At 34.2% G+C, this 20,130-nt stretch overlaps 1 protein-coding gene across 1 annotated transcript in view; it reads right to left on the bottom strand.

The window, feature by feature from the left end:
• LOC109846239 overlaps window positions 1-20,130 on the bottom strand; it is a 104,358-nt gene that overhangs the window by 20,849 nt on the left and 63,379 nt on the right. The window contains exons 35-46 of the mRNA XM_020415462.1: window positions 18,220-18,441; window positions 7,915-8,018; window positions 7,408-7,703; window positions 7,216-7,300; window positions 3,607-3,915; window positions 3,106-3,501; window positions 2,700-3,018; window positions 2,441-2,599; window positions 2,191-2,354; window positions 1,847-2,021; window positions 1,456-1,731; window positions 1,170-1,376 (exon numbers count right to left, since the gene is read on the bottom strand). Of these exons, the coding sequence (XP_020271051.1) occupies window positions 1,170-1,376; window positions 1,456-1,731; window positions 1,847-2,021; window positions 2,191-2,354; window positions 2,441-2,599; window positions 2,700-3,018; window positions 3,106-3,501; window positions 3,607-3,915; window positions 7,216-7,300; window positions 7,408-7,703; window positions 7,915-8,018; window positions 18,220-18,441 (2,712 nt within the window). The remainder of the gene's footprint in view (window positions 1-1,169; window positions 1,377-1,455; window positions 1,732-1,846; window positions 2,022-2,190; window positions 2,355-2,440; window positions 2,600-2,699; window positions 3,019-3,105; window positions 3,502-3,606; window positions 3,916-7,215; window positions 7,301-7,407; window positions 7,704-7,914; window positions 8,019-18,219; window positions 18,442-20,130) is intronic.

Raw genomic sequence — 20,130 nt, 5'->3', positions numbered from 1 at the left:
GAAGAAAAAAATCTTAAATTTGTTTTTGAACTTAAGAATTTGATATAGAAAAGCATTAACCTCTTTCATTATCTAATTTTTCCTGCAGATCTACTGTTCTCTAGGACAGGAAGTTCAGATATCAGTTTCACTATGCTTTGAAGATTATCAATAAAGGTGTCCAGCTTGAGTGCCATCTTAGACAATTCCAAAACTGTCATTATGTATATTAAGTTAAAAGTTTCCTCCATGAGCATTTTTTTCCCTTTTTAACACTGACTATACATTTGGAAGTCTTTGACTCTCGGAAGTTTCTGAAGTTAAAAATTAATTCCAGCATGACTAATACTAATTATAACATCATGCTAATACAAACTGCACTGCTAAGTGCTAATACTATGCACTTAATATATCTGCATGGTATATCATTAGAAGCTAAGTCACGCATCAAAATGCTTGCCATCTTGTCATGAACTGCAGCTTTATGTAAAAAGACGAGCAGACTCAACAAAGAAATTGACAGCATTTTCTAACAGTTGTTTCTATGATACAACTTTCGTACTGGTTCAAAGCTTCTGGTAAAGAATTTATGTACAAGAGAGATTTTACTAGATGGAACCATGTAGCAAAGTTGGCATGCAGGGAACTTATCGTATTCATCATGAACTTTGAGTACATACAGTGAAAACCAGTTCCAAATATTTTGAATGTGCAATGATTCATTATTGATTGTGTATGAAAGAAGAAGGATAAACAGGACAAGATTAGTAAGTACTATATATGAAAGAAAATTTGAAATCTTCTTAGACATGTTCTTCATAGTACTCAACATGAAACGAATAAAGTAAAAAATAAGCTGAATATTGGTGACCAATAAATAAATTGGTTAGAATAATACCTTTGATTTTGAAGATGAGTACACATAGATAACAGTTATATCTAGTTTACAGTCATGCATCATAATCCATATATATCTTAGCAAATCAGATTAGAAGACTTTCCATGAACCAGATAATAGTGCATCACAAAACCTGGGAGCATTGTACATTGTGATCTAAACTAAAATGTCCATACAAAGAAATGATAGATTATTTGATTTGTACTAAGTAACGGAACTCCCAGATTAAGCACCAAAGTGTATCATATATGACCAAATCAAGACTCCTGAACCTTAAAGAATTCCAGCTCACCTTTTCAGGAATTTCAAATATAAAAAGTTCATTCCATTTAGCATATCCCACATCAAAGTCATTTATTTTTGAAATTGAAGGTCGTATGCTTCGAGTTCTCGCACTCTGAGGAAATAGCTTATACTGATTAGACATCTTATTGTCAACTAGAAGTCGCAATGCACAGAAATAATCATGGCTGTTTCCATCATTTACAATAGGTAAACCCTGCAACAAAATGGAAGAGTCACATACACAGAGTTTTGAAATTATAAGGGCCGGCATTTTAAGTGAAAAGTAGAAAGACCTTAGACTCTAATATCTGTATGGCAACATAAAATCGTGTCTCTCTGGCTTTAGTCACCACATTCAACCTATCTGAAAACCTAGGAGGTGGAATCAATAAAGGTGCCTCGTTGTCATGTGGTAACAAAAGCACATTATCTGAAGTTTGCTCGACTTTCCTTACATAAATGTCTAACCCCAGTTTATTCTCAATATTCACATTCTGAAAATCATCTTCCTCCAAGGCAGAGAAGGTTAAAGTATGGCTATGGCTGCTCTTCACATTTTCAACTCCTTCCTGAAAATACTCAAGTTAGCTTCCATACTGAAAAAGTGCAAGTACAATCAAATGGAACAGCAGATGCGGAAAAATTGCAAGTACAATCAAATGGAACAGCAGAAATATAATCAACCTCATTCAATGGTTTCCGGTCCAGATCATTTTGTCTACACCAAGATGCAATAGTTTCTATCAACATCTCAAGATTAGCAGCACTAATATTGAGATTTAGGGTGGATGTCGCAGCAATACGCACTCGTCTCCCAATTTTTGATGGAGGATGTTCACTGGTGTCATATGTTTCAAGCCTGAAAGAAGAATAGCAATAGGTGGCAATATCATTCTCACAAGGAAACAATACAGGGGAATGACATTGGCAATGAAACAATAAATCAACAACACATAAAGCACCTATATCATCAAACTTAAGTTTACTAAACCAAATAAAGTTCGCTAAACGTATTACACGTATCTTACTTGAATATCCCATCAAATGGCTCCACAAGAGGCTCCCATTCTTCTAATTGTCCGTTGAATGTAGATGCAGCAATCGAGCAGATCAGCACGGCATTCATCGCCTCTAAACGCCCATGTGATGCAAGATTTATGTTTGTAATCGTCATGTCAATTAGTGGAGTCATCTGTACAGATTCAATACTTAAGTGAGGTATAATAAAACATATGGAAAGTGAAGTATCAATCTTCCAAGTCATAGACTGCAACTTACGGTTCCACAAAAGCTGTCTAAGACACTGAGTGAAAGACACCCCAGCTTCATTTCAGCACTTACATTTTCACGTGTTCTAGGTTTTGCATAGTCACTAATATTATATGCCAAGCGATTTGACGGTTTTCGTAGATCAGACCGTGCAAGAAAAGTGCAGGCCTGAGAGTGATCAAATAATATGAAAACAAGTACAGACAGAGGTAAAAAGACCAATATAACCAAAATAACATATCAACTAAGTAACACTTCAATGATAAACCTGATTTTCAATTTTCCAGATACTCCAGCAGTTGGAACCCTTTGATATAGAAGACCTGGAAATAGGTTGGTCCGAAACATTGGCTTGCGTGACAAGGTCTATCCTTGGGCAGCAAAAGTTATCTTTATTAGGTGCTTGATCTGTCCTTGTAACTACGCATCCCAAGGAGGCATAGCCAGGAGGTGGGATTGGGTACCAAAAAAATGCATCGTCAACCCCTTTTCTATTTAGCCCTGCAACTTTAGTAAACTGAACAGGTTTTTCAGAAATAACTGAGTCGTCACACTTAAAAATCAATCCTAGACCAGGTGGTTCTAACCTGAGGCATAAATTTGCATTAGCATGTAACTAACCAAATAGATTGTTCTAAATGAAAAAGGTAGAGATCAGAGGTTGGCAGCCTAACCCTTCTGTTATACAATCAGCTAGGGGAGCAAAACCAGGGCGTCGTACTGGCCTCCATATTGAAATTGGTTTTCTGACATCGCAACCTCTGTCCCACCACACCCTTTCAAAATGGGGAGTGGACATGTAACAGCTACCGCTTTTAGACAATGTTCGCACAATATCCCATCCAGATGAACCGCTAGAGTGGCTGGCTTCTTGCTGACCTCTAAGGTCATTTACATTAGAAGTATTCGAGGTGGGACGTTTGGAGGAAGAAAGATGTTGATTAGAATCGCGCAAGAGGATCTGGTGCAAGCCAAAACCCTTAACCTTGGGAGGATAATCAATAGAAGTCAGTGCAAAAAATGAAGCAAACACATTGTCAATGTGCCAGATACCAAAACCAGAGCCAACCCTGAAAACACAAAAAACAAAAGGAAAAAAAAAAGAGATGATAGATTAAAATGCTGTGATTCTTTGTGTATCTAAATGAATGAAACGGATGATTCAGGAAAATTACCTTATATCAGGAGGAACATAAAGCATGCAATCTGAAAAGGTAGCAGATGTTGCAAGATCAGATCGAAGACAATAGACAATGTGATTTGGGGGTGGCTGGTTTCCGACATGTGTTACACAACCCAATGCTAAGTAGCCTGGTGGTGGAATAGGCATCCAAATAGAGCAGTCAGTGTTGTTATTTAAGAAGCACTCTTCTGCCATCCCTTGTAGCTTAGAGAAGGAACCAATGAGTTTGAAACCAGTAGGTTTTCTTACACGGCCATACGTGTTACTCACTGCTATGACAGCCTGTGAAGGGGGTATTGGTCTGCAGAGATGTGTTTACACTACAGTGAGACTTACATTCAAGAAGACCAACACTGAGCTAGAAATTCTTCTAGCCAATTAAGAAAAATGTCAAAAATAATTACACATAAGAAACTGTAGATCTGCCTCTGTGTCATGATATGTGAAAGTCATGTGAGTACCTAGTAGAGTAGTAAAAGAACTGATGGTACCCAGTAGGAAAATGATTCAATGAACCTATAAAACAAGAATTTGGAGGACAAAAGATGTTTATCCTATCAGCGTGATTATGACTACCCATTTAAAGCAAGGTAACTAATAATAATGATGTAGAACAATTTGAAGGTGAAATCAAGATTTAGTTGAAGAGTCCCCATCCAGTGGAAAGACTAGTTAGGATGAGATAAGTTGTTAGGAAATTATTGATTATGCTTAAATTTTAAATTAGAGTTCTGTTTGCATTTAAATTCAGGCAAGATATAACTTCATGGAATTTAACTTGTAGTAGGATTAGAAGTCGATTATATTTGGAATTTTAGTAAAGATTGGATTTTAAAACCAATATGTAAAGGGTTAAAGGTTTTCTTTGTATTCACGAAGTATATGAATAAAAAAAATAGAGTTGAAGAAAATCTTGCGCGACTCTTTTAAGGTGTCAAGCCATTGTATTTGGTGTGAATCGAAATGGGTTAAGCACCAGTGTGTGAATCTGGCTTAACTAACGTGTCTATGAGTAAATCCCATTTAACCACAATCATCTTGTTCTTTTATCATTGTTTCGTTTTTTTATTCAATAAAAAGTGGAAAAAGATGTTACTGCTCAACCGAGTTACTGTTTACAAGTACTGTTTGTCCAAAAAATTTTGACAATTTCATTCCCATCAATTTGTCCTTCGATATTTCTTTATTAATTCAAAATCTTTATTTTATTTTGTTTCCCATATCAATTTAGCCGTCAGTTCTTTACTACAAAATTTAACAAAAGGAAAACACCCTGTTTCCTTTAGCCACAAGCTAACAACCTCAATCTTCCCTCCCATGTGACTGATTACATCATCATCCACTTAAAGAGAAACCCCATTCAAAGCCTTAAGCATATACCTTGCTTCCTCCTCTCTGCTTTTAATTTCAGGAAACAAAGCCTACTCGAAGTTCAATTTCTTTTTCTTAAAGCCAACAAACAGCAAACTTCAAAAAGAAACCAGTAAAAAAAATTCACCCAGCCTCATCGATGAAATTCTAGTGAACTCGCTTGGTTCCAGTTTCAGATTGCATAAGCTTCGTTCCACCTCAGCTTCAATTATTTACATCCCGCATCACATAACCTCCAAGATTTCCATTTATTGTAATAAAAATTAGGGCTTCTTGCATATATACCCTTTGGAAATCTCATCTACAAATTTACACCCAAAATCTAAATATATGCAAATTTACCCGTCAAATCGACAACATAAGAACCCACCTTGTTAATGATGTTAGTTTGGAAATGTTAGTTTGGAAACGGTGAAAGTTTGACTTTACTATTCTACCCTCAACTCATTAAACAGCCCCCTCCCCCCCTTCAAAATCCTTCAGCTTCTATTCTCCAAGGATCAGAACTCCAATGGATCTCGATCTCGATCTCCGATCACTTTTTCTCTGAGTTAAAAATTCCCCAACAATGTCCCTGCCTTTTCGCTTACATCTCTACTTTCTCTCCTCTCTTAGATCAAATCATTGCTAGGAACAAAACATGGTCGATCTTGGTCCCCAAATGCTGGCTAGCTTGCGATAATGCTCGAGATTCAGTCAATCACGCTGGAGATATTGGTTTTTGAGTGATTGGAGGAGGAATGAGAACAGCTGTTGGGGCGCGCCTCTGAGGTCACCACCTCCCACATCATGAAGTTGCCCATGAGTGCAGAGAACATAAAAATGATGTTTTGGTGCTACTTCCTTCTATTCTTATCTCCATCCTCTCAGTGAAAGTGGGCAACATCCTTGGTCCAATTGATCTTTAGCACAGTAATGAGTTCCCTTGATAATTTCATTCACATATTTACTCAAAATCTTTGGTGTGCATACATCTTCAATGCCAACCCTCCAAGAGGAGGAAGAAGAAAAACTAAGAAGAATTTTTGATGAAACGATTTTATATGAGAAGAAAATGAAGTGAAGATGGAGCACATAAAAATAGGGAACATTATCCTGTAAAAAAAATACTGGAGAGATTTTCATAAAGTAATTAAGCTTAATTAACTAGTCTCAGCATATTTTAGTCATACCCAATTCATATCATTAAGCCATAAGTACTTCTGTCATGAAGCCATCCCCGGATGCAACATGCCTCATACCCTAACCTGCACCTGACACTTTATGGCCACTCCTTAAATATATGCATACATTTATTCAAATTTCATATGTGTGCTCAATTATACACTACATGTTTTAATTTAAAAGACTCACGCTTATTGGACATACATCCTACACTTAACATCCATTTTGGAACTTGTTGGACAAAGGTTGAGTTTGCTTCAGCCTTAAGAAGTACAATTTCAGAGATCCTTTGCATATCTAGCTCAGTGGGAACCATGAGTTCCAGTCGCATCCCTGTAACCTCCCTTTAACAAATTTACCGTGTCCCATACCCATATCCATACCTGCAACTATACCCATACCTATCGAAGTTAAGGGCTATATTTATCCCATCGTAGAGATTTAGGGGGTAACTAAGCAAACATCTAAGACTCAAGGGGTGAATTTGCAAATATGGATGATTTGGGAGTACAAACATCAACGACATCTAAATTTTATGTTTACTGAAAAGCTCAAGCAAGCAGGAACCTCAAGACCAATACCAAACCCCCTCCAGAACGCCTACCCCACCTACACAACACATAATCCGTCTTCCCAAACACACCCCCCCCCGCTTAAAAAGGCCAGCTATCCTCCAGAAAGTGCCTTCACAAAAAAACATCATCTTCCTAGTCAACTCTCCTCTCACCCTAACCGTTCTCTTGCTTTAATATAAGCTTCACACTATGACCATCCACACTCTCTCATTGATTTAAGATCTTTAGACAATCTACACAAGTTAACCCTTACAGCATAAACATGAATTTAAAAAATGTCCTAAAAAATTAATATACACCTTTTCTGAATGTAATATTTGAATGTTTTTAAACATACAGAAATAGGCTATCATAAATTGCTAAAATACAATATTTTATAACATAATTGCACCAAGTTTAGGGTATCACAACAGAGCGTGGAAGTAAAGGGAATACAATTAAATATAAGAGCCAAATATAGGATGCAAGAAGAATGGACATCTTCTTCTTACCTCGATGTTACGCAGTCGCCAAGAATAGCATAATTTGATGGAGCTTGAGGCCTCCAAAATGTTAGGCCATAACCAGGTAAATCCCCTGTAGTTTTTGAAAAATGAGGTACATACAAAGCAAGGAGAATAATTTAATTAATTTGACGAATTATTCAAGTAAAAAGAAATCGGAGAAATGATATAAATTACAACCTTTCGGTGATACCCAAATTCTCTTGAAATTGGTACAAGAAGCCAGTGGATCTGCATTACCAAATTGTAGAGCAGCAGCAGCCTGTTCTTGCAACTGAAGTAGAAGAGAAGCAACACTGAGCGAAATATGAGCGCATATATCAGTAGATACCACTGATATATTTGTCTTATCTTTAACAGAAGTATATCCTCCCGAAATATCAACTGGTTCCAGAATAACAAGACCTGAACCAGCCTCAACTGTAAGGTCTTTAACAAGAGACCGTGCCCAAGTATCATTATCTTTTGAAGCATACCTATAAAATATATTAGAAGTAAAAGAGATAAATTTTGTAGATTAAAAATGACAAAATTATAAAGAGCATGTCTGCAAGGGCTTCCATGTAAAGAAAGTTGTTATACACTTGAAAGCCTGTTTACAAGACTTGCATGTGACGGGAGCTGTTAAATACTTCAACAGCCCCTACAACTGTGCACAGAACAACATCAGGAACATAAAATACTTACATGAAGCTAAAATCCATCTTTGCCCTCAGAAGCTTCTCAACATGTAGGGAGCTATCGGAAGATAATTTTGAACTGTCATAAAAGGTAAATTCCGGAGACATGACCTGCAAATAACCAACACGAGGAATTGCACACTCAAATCATATATTATAAGGAAAGACACTTGTCAAGATCATCAAGAGATTTGAGGAAAGAAAAGAAGAAACCACTCTTTTAGTGCACCGAATTATAAACAAGAAAAGTTAATGAGTTATTTGGTATTTATATATACAAGGCCATTAAGGCAAGTATGCAATCATAAGTTAAAGGTTTCAAATTTATATTAGACAGAAACAATCATGGTTAATCCTGTTAGCATTAATGAAAGGAAGGTACTTTGGCAATAACATGCACTTTAGAAGGTTATCAAGTTTAGATTGGGTAATCTATGCATGGAGAAAAAGTGACACCCCTTCCTCAAAACACAAACAAACATGCGGAGCCCTCCCTCCCTCTCTACACACACATATATATAGAGAGAGAACTGAAGGTGAGCTAACACCACAAGAAATTTCTCAAAACACAAACAAACATGCGGAGCTCGCACTCTCTCACTCTATATGTATATATAGTGAGAGAGAGTGAGAGAGAGAACTGGAGGTGAGCTGACAACATACGAAATTTCCTACACTAGTACCACATGTCAGCTTCTAATTGGCTGGACTAGAAGGGGTTTTAAGCGGCGGTTACAAAGATGGCAGGAATTTGTTTTGAAAATTACAAACTACAATCAACTTTTTTTTTAAAATTCCTCTAATTCCTCATCTCTTTCCTCCCAATTTCTCTTAATTTGATCTCTATATACCTATCAAAGAAGCTAGTGAATAGTATTACTAACAAATTCTCGTGGTGGTGACTCCTTAATTTTGGGACTTTCCTTTCTATTCTACATCTCATTGAGGAGACCCCCAAATCAACCCTTTCTCCTCCAATATCTTCTATTATGTTAAAAAGAATAGAATTTTTCACTAAACTGCTGATCACGCTGTTGACCCTTTAGCATTCACTTTGATAGAAAATGTAAGACCCCGTGAATTTTGGAAAATAGTATGAATTATATTGATAAATGAGCTCTTATTATGATGAATATCATTTATGGATGAATGATTATGCTAACAATTGATTTGAGATCAATTAATAGTATATACGAGAGTATACAAAGGTTAAACATGCACGAAGAATAAATCTGGAAAAATGATCAGTTAAGAGTATATATGCATTACACACCGATACAGTTCGAATCTGAAAAAACTCAAAAGATAAAAAAGATGTGAACGTATTTAAATTTATTAATCATCCTTAAATCATGTTTAAACCCTAATTTAACAATTAATTGAGTTTTCTTGTTAATTTAAGATGTATAAACCCTAGGTTTGTAATACCTAAGTGATGTGAACGTATTTAAATTATTTTATATCTGTTCAATGATTAGTTTCAATCATGCTTAGTTAATCATGTTGATAAATTTATGTTTTATTTGAAAAATTTTAGTTAATTGAGATGCTAAACCCAAACTAGATTAATTCAAAAGTTTAAATCATGTTGAGTTAATCACTGTTAAGTAAATATGACAGTTTAAATCTTGTTATATGCATAAATCATAAATGTTAATAAAATTAAGTTTTTGAATAAAGTTACAAAAATACAAACGCCAAAACCTTATCTGTTAAGATCTTCTCTGGTCGGTCGACCGACCAAGGCTAGTCGGTCGACCGATGAGAACCTGTGACTGCACTTTGTGCACATTTGCGTTTGGTCGACCGACCTATGTTCTTTTTGTTTGAAGTGTTGTTTTTTTTACACCTTCTATTTTTGAACGCGAGGTTCGAGGCGCACGATGATACACGTACAATCATGAGTATACACATATAGTGTCGTAGCACACACATAAGTATCCCGAACAGGATTAATACAGTTATTGTTTCGATTATGGGAGATATGAGTTATTTAAACATTATATATACTTGTATGAATATCGTTGATGAGCACCGCTCAGTACTACTTGGAATTGTGCGTCGATATACCATTAGTACAGGCTATTGAGTCGGGATTTAGGATGTTTGATCTAGTAGTCTGTCCCGCATGTAGATGCGATGAGGCTTGTGAGCTGTATACCTAGGATGCCTAATTTAGTAGTCTGTCCCGCATGTTGATACGATGAGACTAATAAGCCGTGTACACTTTTAGGATGCCGATTTGGTAGTCCGTCCCTCATGATTATACGATGAACTATTAAGTTTCTAAGGATTTGCATTGTGATAATTATCTGATAGCCTGAATCTTGGTGGACGCCATTTATGAACATGACTTATCGCTGAGTTATATATGATCGAGGTACTTTACTTTTATAAGTACGCGGGATTATATGCAGTTTACATTATCTTTCAAAGGATAGTGTAAGATATTTTTGGTCCGATATTATGATAATTTTACTTTCTTTTATTGCTTTCTTTTATTCTTAATTGGGATTGATGATTAGTGATTCACAATTTGAGACATATGGTATATACATGAGGGTTTCTTTGTTTGGATTATTTCACTCAACGTACCAGTCTCGTGTTGTGAGTTTCTAATTATTGATTCTATTTAGATTGTTTATTCTTAGTCTATAATTTGAGACATATGGTATATATACACGAGGGTTTTCTTATTTGGATTATTTCGCTCGACGTACTACGTCTCGTGTTGTAGATTTTTAAATATTAATTCTATTTAGATACATAGTAAATGATCTAGATAGACTATGCTTAATAGATAGAGACTCCAACACATCTAGTAGCTCTTACCCCGAGGACGGATGAAAATGATCTTGCTGTAGCACTCTGACGCTCTTGTTATTTTTTTTGTAATTCTTTTCAGGCAGCAGCTCAGAGTTTCGGAGAGCCGCAGGATGACGGACTTCCATCATAGTCGTCGTCACATATTTTTAGTAAATGAGACTCCATCGTAGTTGATATTTATCTCTAGATATTTAGAGTTTTGTATTTCATCTTGTAAAGGTTGTGCGTCTTAGTTTATTTTCAGTTGACTCATATTGAGATACTTCACATTTATTTCAAACTTCAATTGTATTCAGTTTATTCAATTGAAACATGATTATATATATTAGATATCTCTTTCTACATCATGTCTATTGCATTTATTTTTCTTATTTTGTCTGTTTTATACATGCACTTGTATTTGATTCCACTAGAGAGATATTACTGTGATGATGAAACGTGTTGTTACACAGTGTGGGTGCATAGCAAGTTTGAAATCTCTGAGTTCACCTTGGACTACAGTCATGTATGAAAACAAAGGTGTCACAGAAAATCCCCCATATCTTCAATGGCGTATGCTGGAATTTAGATCAGGATAGGGAGAGATTGATCCGAGTTCCACTGAGGATATGACTTTGCTATGTCCATACTTGTTTTTTTTTATATTGTTGTGTTATCATTTGACTTCAAAGCAAGGTTTTAAATATTGGTTATCGAGGATTTATCAAACAGTCAAAATTCATATCGGATAGCAGATTTTTTCGGGGAGATATTGGGGATAAATAATATTTATCGGAGTGACATTACCTGAATGTGATCTACATAATATAATATTTTAAAATGTAATTTAACCATATTTTATGAAATATAAACATATCAAAATGTGAATAATTATGTTTAGGATGACTAACCAATGGTAGAAACTCGGGTCAGGTTGGGTTTAAAGTGCATTAAATAGGTGCCAGAGCAGGGAATATCCTACGTTGTCAAGTCACCTACCGTTCTCATATAATATATGCAATCAATTTACTTCATGCACTCCATTCATTTAGATCAATATGCTTTGAATGGTGTACAAACAAAAATTAGGTATATAAGGATATAGTTACTCATGCATTAATGGATTTACAACAATACACCTAAAAAGACAATGGAGAATATAAGCAGGAAGAACTGAAACATAATAATTTTGTTTTATAGATAGTTTGAGACATTTAGATCATGATGAATGAAGCAGATCATCTACCAAACTTTCTATCCATTGATGATACCTAGGGATCCATGCAAGATATGAAGAGATTTTTTATATATATATGAGGGGATAGAAAGTTTGATGCACAAATGCCTCTTGTCCACTTAAGTTGACATAAGTTTATATATATATATATATATATATATATATATATATATATATAGAGAGAGAGAGAGAGAGAAACTTATGTCAACTTAAGTGGACCATCCATCAAAATTTCTATCCATTGATGATACCTAGAGATCCATGCATCACATGAAGAGACTTTTCATCAATGAATAAAAACTTTGGTGGATGGTCCACTTAAGTTGACATAAGTTTTTTTTTTCTCTCTCTATATATATGAGGAAAATGAGTATGCTTAGTTTTAAGAATAAAATTAATGCTTGGTAGTGATGTGGCCAATTCTCATGCACACATTAAACTTTTCCACTTAAAAATGATCCTCACTTGTTTACTCACCCATTGAATGCGTGGATGAGAAATGCCACCTCACTAACAAGCGCTAAATTTGGTGTTTAGTACCAAGGATATCCATATCCCGATATATATAAGAAATCTTGGTACCAAGGACAAATTTGTTCCTTCGTAGTGAGGTGGCCACATTTTAACCACGCATCTAAATAGTACCCACTTAAAAATGGTCCCCACCGACCCATGCAAGAGCTAAAGGTTTACACGTACCTTAGTGCAAAATGAGACAAAGATGATAGTCCAATACCATTAGCCATCAGAGAGTTACTTATTTGTTACTCAACTTTATCTTGTTATCAAGTAACAACAAAATCTAATCCCTTCACAAACTTAATAACAATTCAACTAACCTACTTAAACCTCTTAGTCCACAAACCTTGCAAAAATCTCCCCAAGCCTACACAGATTCATCCACCTATGCTGATGACAACTACCCACCAAGTAGAGAGAAAATCCCTCCCTTTATCCTTCCTACACATAGGAATCCCCCAAACACCACCTAAGGAACTAACCATAATCTGCACATTATCCTTTTCTCCAGCACAATTAATCAACACATACATCAATGCCTAAATCGAAGCCCCACTGACCTAAATGATTATCAGCACTATAGCCTTAGTCATTCCCAATAATTTTCCCCAACAACAGCCTTCATGTTGAAAAAAGGATAATGTAAGGCATAATGTTCGCTTTCGATAATTTGAAAAACAGAACGTAACACATACCGTACAGTACGTGTTCTATTATTTACTTAAATATGGAACAAATACAAATTAATCATAATGATTTTAATAAATGTAATCATTATAATTTTCAAGCATAACAATACAGATATCAAATATACCATGACAAATTCTCAACCACAATAAGTCAGAAACGCTTAATAACTTATTCAATTCAAGTTTTAAACAAAACTTTAGAAAAAAATTAACACTCTCAAGTCTCAATAATTTTAATAAATCATTAAAAATGAGTAAAATTTTCATGTAAACCTCTCACGCTTTTTTCACTATTCTAAAGAATCAAGTACAGTGTTGAAATAGTGTGACAAATAACTTATTGTTCGGCTTCTCAGTAGCTTAAAGTGCATATTAAGAAATGCATTATGTATGTTTTTGTTTTTTAAATGTGCATATTAAAATAAAAAATGTATTTAAAATAGAAAAATGTGCATAATAGTCTCAACAAATAAGGATATAATCTTAAAATAAAACAAAATTTTAACAGAATTTCTTAAATTTCATAGAAGCTATACTACTTCACTAACAAGTATCCCAAAAAAATATTCATTTTTGCTTAACAAATCATATATTAACAATAAAAAGAATAACAGTGTCACCAAAAGAAGTTATTACGGCTTAACAATTTAAAAGTAAATATTTTTAGCTGTTTTAGGCTTTGTTTGGTAAGTGGGGAAGGGCTAGAAGAGGAGTAACTCCATTAGAAGAGCGTTAAGATAATCCAACACTGTTTGGATTATGTAGTTAAAATGACGGACAAGCTATTTTGCATTTGGCAAATAAATAGAGATCTCATTGGTTATTTCATGCAAATTAGGCAGGATCTTTGGCAAACAGAAGATTGACTAAAGGATATTTTGTATTTCTTAGAGGAAATCTAGTTTACCAGAAGACCAAGAAGCAAAGTGTAGTTTCTCATTCAATAGTAAAGTCTAAATATCGAGCTATGACAAATCTTACTTGTGAGCTAATTTGTATTAAAGATACACTAACGAAAATTGGTTTTCCTCCAGTGTTCTGTGAGCTTGTATGTAGACAACAATGCTGGCATCCACATAACTAAGAACCCCTATTCCATGAGAAGACGAAACACATAGAGATTGATTGCCACTTGATTCGTGAAAGATAGAAAAGGGAATCCTTAGAGCCAAGCACATACCTTCAGATCATGAAGATGCAAATATATTCACAAAATCTCTTGGAAGAACACAAATTTTATTCGTGACAAGCTGCACATGTATAATATATATGTTCGGCTTGAGAGAGAATGTTGAGAGTTATATTGTATGTAATGTATTTAGTCAGACCCACATTGCTTGTGGATTAGACCCTTTGTTCTTCCTATATTATTAAATAAGTCCAAGAAGAGATGGTTAAACATCCTATCTGATTACTCAATTAAAATTTCCTTTATTTTTAAAAAAATATCAGGATTACCCTTATGATAAATACAAAAGTTTTTAAGATACATCTGCAATCATTACCAAAGTTCTCATTATGAGTTATTTCATTAGGTTTTTGTTGAAAAATTAAATAAAAAGTTAAAAAATTAACTAGGCTAACCTAAGTATTAAACTATCATTATAGAGCAAATAATATTAATGAAGAGTGAATGACTTAATTTAGAGATATCAAAAACAAAAGTAATCATTATATGCTAATTGTAACCAATTATAAGAGGAGATTCAAAATCACATTACTACTGTTAAAAAAAATTCTTGCAAAAATGTCGATAATAACACAAGTTAAAATGTTTGATAAGAAAAAAAGACAAGTTACAATGAACTCAATAGGAAATTTGTGCATGGTTAAAAATTATTGGAAAATTTTTTAAGTAAATTATTCAAAACTACAATATATGTCGTTAGTAAGGGAACGGGCTATAAGTTACACCGCCTAGAGAGGCGGACTTGTTAACCCTTGGATAAGTTACACCGCCTAGAGAGACGGACTTGTTAACCCTCGGAAATAATGGTTTAAGTCATCCTAAACCGTGAAACAAATTAACAAAACCACTGACCACCAAATTATGTTTGGCAATCTAGTTACAAGTTAAACCCTCTCAATCCTTCAGTTAACCCTAACACAACCTTAAGTTATAAGCAGAGAAATTCCCTTAGGTCTTTACGGCGCATTATATTGCAACAATGTACATAATATTGAAATAATGCATGTTATATCGAAATAAACAAATGTTGAAATAGTTATATTTTACAATAACATAGAGGTAAGACGTGTTTGAGTTATTTCAAAACGTAATAAACATTTAAGGTTTGTTAGGTTATATAATGCGCAATATAAATTATGTCATGGACTTTTCTTAATACATCTATAAGTCGACACCGGGTGCACAAATTTCCAGCCTGTCTTCTTTCCTTGCTCCCCAGTTGTCAGAGGCTGATCCATCAACGAGCCGACCAGCATCACAAGACAGCAAGGGACTACCCAGCCAGCAGTAGAAGCAAAATAGTATCAGGTGTAGCAACTGCAGCAACTGCTGCAAAAGCAGCTGGCCAGTAGCATATTCTGATCAACTACATTTATGTAGCTGGCACAGAAAATACAATTTATGCCTACAATTGTTGTATGCCTGGTAATCAAGGGATGAAAATGGAATAATCAGAACTTCAGGGAAATGATTGCTTTTTAAATATGTCAGTTTATTGCTACAAGTGTTGTATTCCTGGTAACCAGGGGATGAAAATGGAATAATTGGAACTTCAGGGAAAGGGTTGCTTTTTAAGAATGTCAACTGTGCTTGCTCCTCAACTAAAATAGAGTAGTTACCTATTCATGTAAAAATCATAGTTGAAATAGAAAATGATACTTCATTCAAATTAGTTATATTGGAAAGAAACATAAATGATGGTCTCTCTTAAGACTGCCAAAATAGAATTAAGAAAAGAATGCTACTCTCGCGTGGGATAGGTAAATCAGATTCTGAAGGTAATAATGGTTCTCTTATGTGGTACTTGCTAATGAACTTAATTCATGCAAGATAAATTTGTATTGGATAATGCTTTATTAAATATGAATCGGTGCTTTAAATATCGGCTGTCATGTCTGACATGTCGACCGACATGGTGAATTTAGGGGCGAACCGATACGATATGGAGCTTTTTAATGCATATGGTGCTTTCAAAGTTCATATCGGATATCAGGAGACGTATAAGATATGTCGACTAGAGATATCAAACGACAGCAATGTCGGCCGATTTTAATGATCATGATCATTAGGGTTTTAATTATTTTCGTTTTAATTTATAAATCATGCTTAAATCACGTTTAAACCCTAGTTTAACAATTAATTGAGTTTACTTGTTAATTTAAGATGTATAAACCCTAGGTTTGTAATAACTAAGTGATGTAAACGTATTTAAATTATTTTATATATGTTCAATGATTAGTTCCAATCATGCTTAGTTAATCATGTTGATAATTTATGTTTTATTTGAAAATTTTTGGTTAATTGAGATGCTAAACCCTAACTAGATTAATTCAAGAATTTAAATCATGTTGAGTTAATCCCTGTTAAGCAAATATGAAAGTTTAAATCTTGTTATATGCCTCGATGTTAATAAAATTAAGTTTTTGAATAAAATTACAAAACTACAAACGTCAAAATCTGATCTGTGAAGATCTTCTTTGGCCGGTCGACCGACCAAGGCTAGCCGGTCGACCGATGAGATCCTGTGACTGCACTTCTCTCTCTCCTTCGACATAGGTTAGGGGGAAAAAGGATAAGTTATTTCCGTCGCTCTTCTCCCTCTCCTTCAACATGTCATCAGTCTCTTCTCAAGCTGTTCTTTCGACATCAACATTAGGCGATCTTCTCTCTCCTTAACTGCCAACATCGAGCTCCTCATTTATCACATCTTTCCTTCAACATCAACCCTAATCATCATTAGTTATTTACTTTTTAGTATGTTTAGACAATAGAATTTATTAAGTATGTTTACATTTTATTTATGATATTATATTATACATATACACACCATCCGATATGGCAATCCAATATTTTTTTTGTCTCCCGACATATCCCCGATTTTCGCTATCCAACATGAATTTTGGCCATCCGACATGAACCCGACATATAGTATTTAAAACCTTGATATGAATAAGAATGATCCACGTGCATATAAATGCAATTTACATTTAGAGGAACTCTTGGATTTCATACGACGTAAATTTACAAAAGCAGCATATAGTTAATTCTTGTTTCGTTAATATGTGTGAAGTGATTGTGATTAATAAGGTATGAGGTGATCGTAGAGAAAATATAGACTCAATTCTAGCTACCTATGCATGCAAATTGGTTATCTAATCTGTATCCTTGTACATATTGCCTTTAAAGTGATTTACAAATCTAAAGAATCTATCCTTTAGCCAACCAAAAGCTTGTGTTTTGTTGCATTCTACGGTATGCTCACATAACAACCTAATATGAAAAACTATATAAGATAAATCAGTCCGCTCATGTCTTGAAGTGAATTTAGGATGTTAGCAAATAAATACTACTATCATGATAAGAAAGGAATCATCCACAGCTTATTCTAAAAATTCAAATAGAGGAAATTATTGAAACAAAATATGATACAAGTTGAATCCGATAAGAAGTATTCTTCCTTTCATGCCCAAAATTATCATGTGACATTTTTCATCATTAATATCAGTTTCTTGCAGACATTTTTATGTAATTAACCTAGAAAATTCACCTACTTCAGCTTTCAAATGGCATAGAGCAGAAATAACACGTAGGAGTAAATTTCATATTTTGTAATTAACGGAATATTCCCAAAATAGAAATTAACAAACCTTAAACAGTGGTTCTTATTTTAAGCATGGACTTAAGAATAATAAAATGAAATAGGAGATAGAAAATGCACATCAAACACTTACACATGCATTGTCAATTTAAGCAGAAAACAATTAGCCACCTACACAACAATTACGAACAGAAGACAATAAAATAAAAGCGGAAAAATGAAAAATAGAATACTTTAAGTTGATTCCAGAGAGTCAGGAAATATAATTATTTCACCTGAGCTTCAAATGTGAGATTGGATGATTGATTTGCAGAACCAGAAAATGCCATGTTAGAATCAGTTTCTTGCATTGAGCAACCTCGATATTGTTCTAAGCCCTCTTTATCTGAGCCACACGCAATATCATCGAACAAAGAAATATCAACACCATCATCTACAGAAATGGAGTAACTGCTATCATTGCTCAAGTATGTACACTTCCTCAAGAGAGCACCATTCTGACATACACAAAAATTATGATGTGTTAAAAGCAAGTGAAGGAAAATAAATATTTCAATCACATATTTCTATATTTATATATCAAAAATTTTATGATATATTATCGACCTCAGGTTTAGTAAAGTTTTTTTTTGAGAACTTTTAATTATATCACAGTTCATGGTTGATTTACATCAAGATCTCAAAATTAAGAAGTTTCTTCACATGCAAATTTGACCATAATAACCAATTTTAAGTGCATAAGTGACATATTCCAAGAATTATATACCACTTCTTATCCAAATGAAAAGTTGACACGAATAAAAAAGTAACATTATGGCCGCGTTGAGAGCAGGATAAAGACTTGAGCTTTTAATGAACATATCCCACCCACGATCATTAAAGCTAGCTAATTAGTTTTACCATTATAATAAATTACCTGAAGCTTAAACATGATCACAGATCTTTGGGATAATTCATGAAAATCTCAAAAGAATGTTCTTCACTTTTACTACTTCTTTTGACCTCATTCACAATAGCTAGTTCTAAGTCAGAGCCTAATTAATCCAGTTACATGCGGCTTTACTTCCATTGTTAAAAAAACCATTTAATTTATGCCTTTGCTTAACATTTTTTTTAATAAACGAGTGCTTTGTTTAGAAGAATCTAATTGTGATAGTACCATATCCCATTTTACTTTCATCCTAAAGTTGATAATGTATGTCTTAGTGCGCCTTTACAACCTAAAAATATATGACATCTTCAGCTACATTGAAGCAATTTAATGTTTACCAAAGCTTTTTCGCCTAGTAGTTTTGTTCTTATGTCCAACAACTTGAGCAAGTTTGATATTCATTTATCAAATGGGAAGAGTTAGATGTTAAATATTATATACCAATGTAGGTATTTGGGTACATGGGTCCATATTTGTGCCCGCTTATATAACCCTCGTAATCGCTATTTAAGAAAGGTTAGGGTTGTATAGGAATAATAACTTTGTCTTCTCTCTCTTTCAACAGTAAAGTATTTATACAGTCAACATAGTGACTTATCTTCAAATTATGCATTCATCTAAGCCATATTAGAATGCTTTAATAGAGAAAATCAGCAGGAGAATTCTTCAAGTTAAAAGAATCGCAGGGATTTTTTTGTTACAACCACCAAGTTATTTAACCCAACCCCAACAATGACCCAAAAGCTTCCATATAAAAACCAGATCATCGTTTTCAGATAACGGACAGACTACTTGTGAAGGATTTTGAAGATAGAATAAGAAAAAAGAAGGTAGGTGATTTATACTTTGAGAAGTAAAAATGCCAGAAAATGTGATCATTAATTTTTGAATAGACATGAAGATTTTGTTAATATGTGACCAGAATGTACCAAGTAATTTCATCATCATCTGACAGTAACTTGAACTATTGCCAAAACTGGCTATTATCCCTGTCTTCTGTATTATTATTGCCTTTCCAAAGATAAATGTAGCTTTCTATTCAGTTCCAAATACAGAGGAATCCTACTATCAATGTATTTCAGTTAAAAGAAGTAGAATGCTACTTATTTCACATTGTATTTCTCAAAGTCATTAAGGTGATATCCACTGCATCTTAACAGCAAACATGGCGTATACCTACATACCACATCTTGGGCGCCACAACATGGCTGATGAGGATATGGAAGTAACATTCATCCAAATATTTTTCCTTTCC

Source organism: Asparagus officinalis, chromosome 6 (genome assembly GCF_001876935.1).
Source record: "Asparagus officinalis chromosome 6, Aspof.V1, whole genome shotgun sequence".
Taxonomy (NCBI): Eukaryota; Viridiplantae; Streptophyta; class Magnoliopsida; order Asparagales; family Asparagaceae; genus Asparagus; species Asparagus officinalis.
The sequence above is the reverse complement of the archived record's forward strand: the minus strand, read 5'-3'. Positions and strand labels throughout refer to the sequence as shown.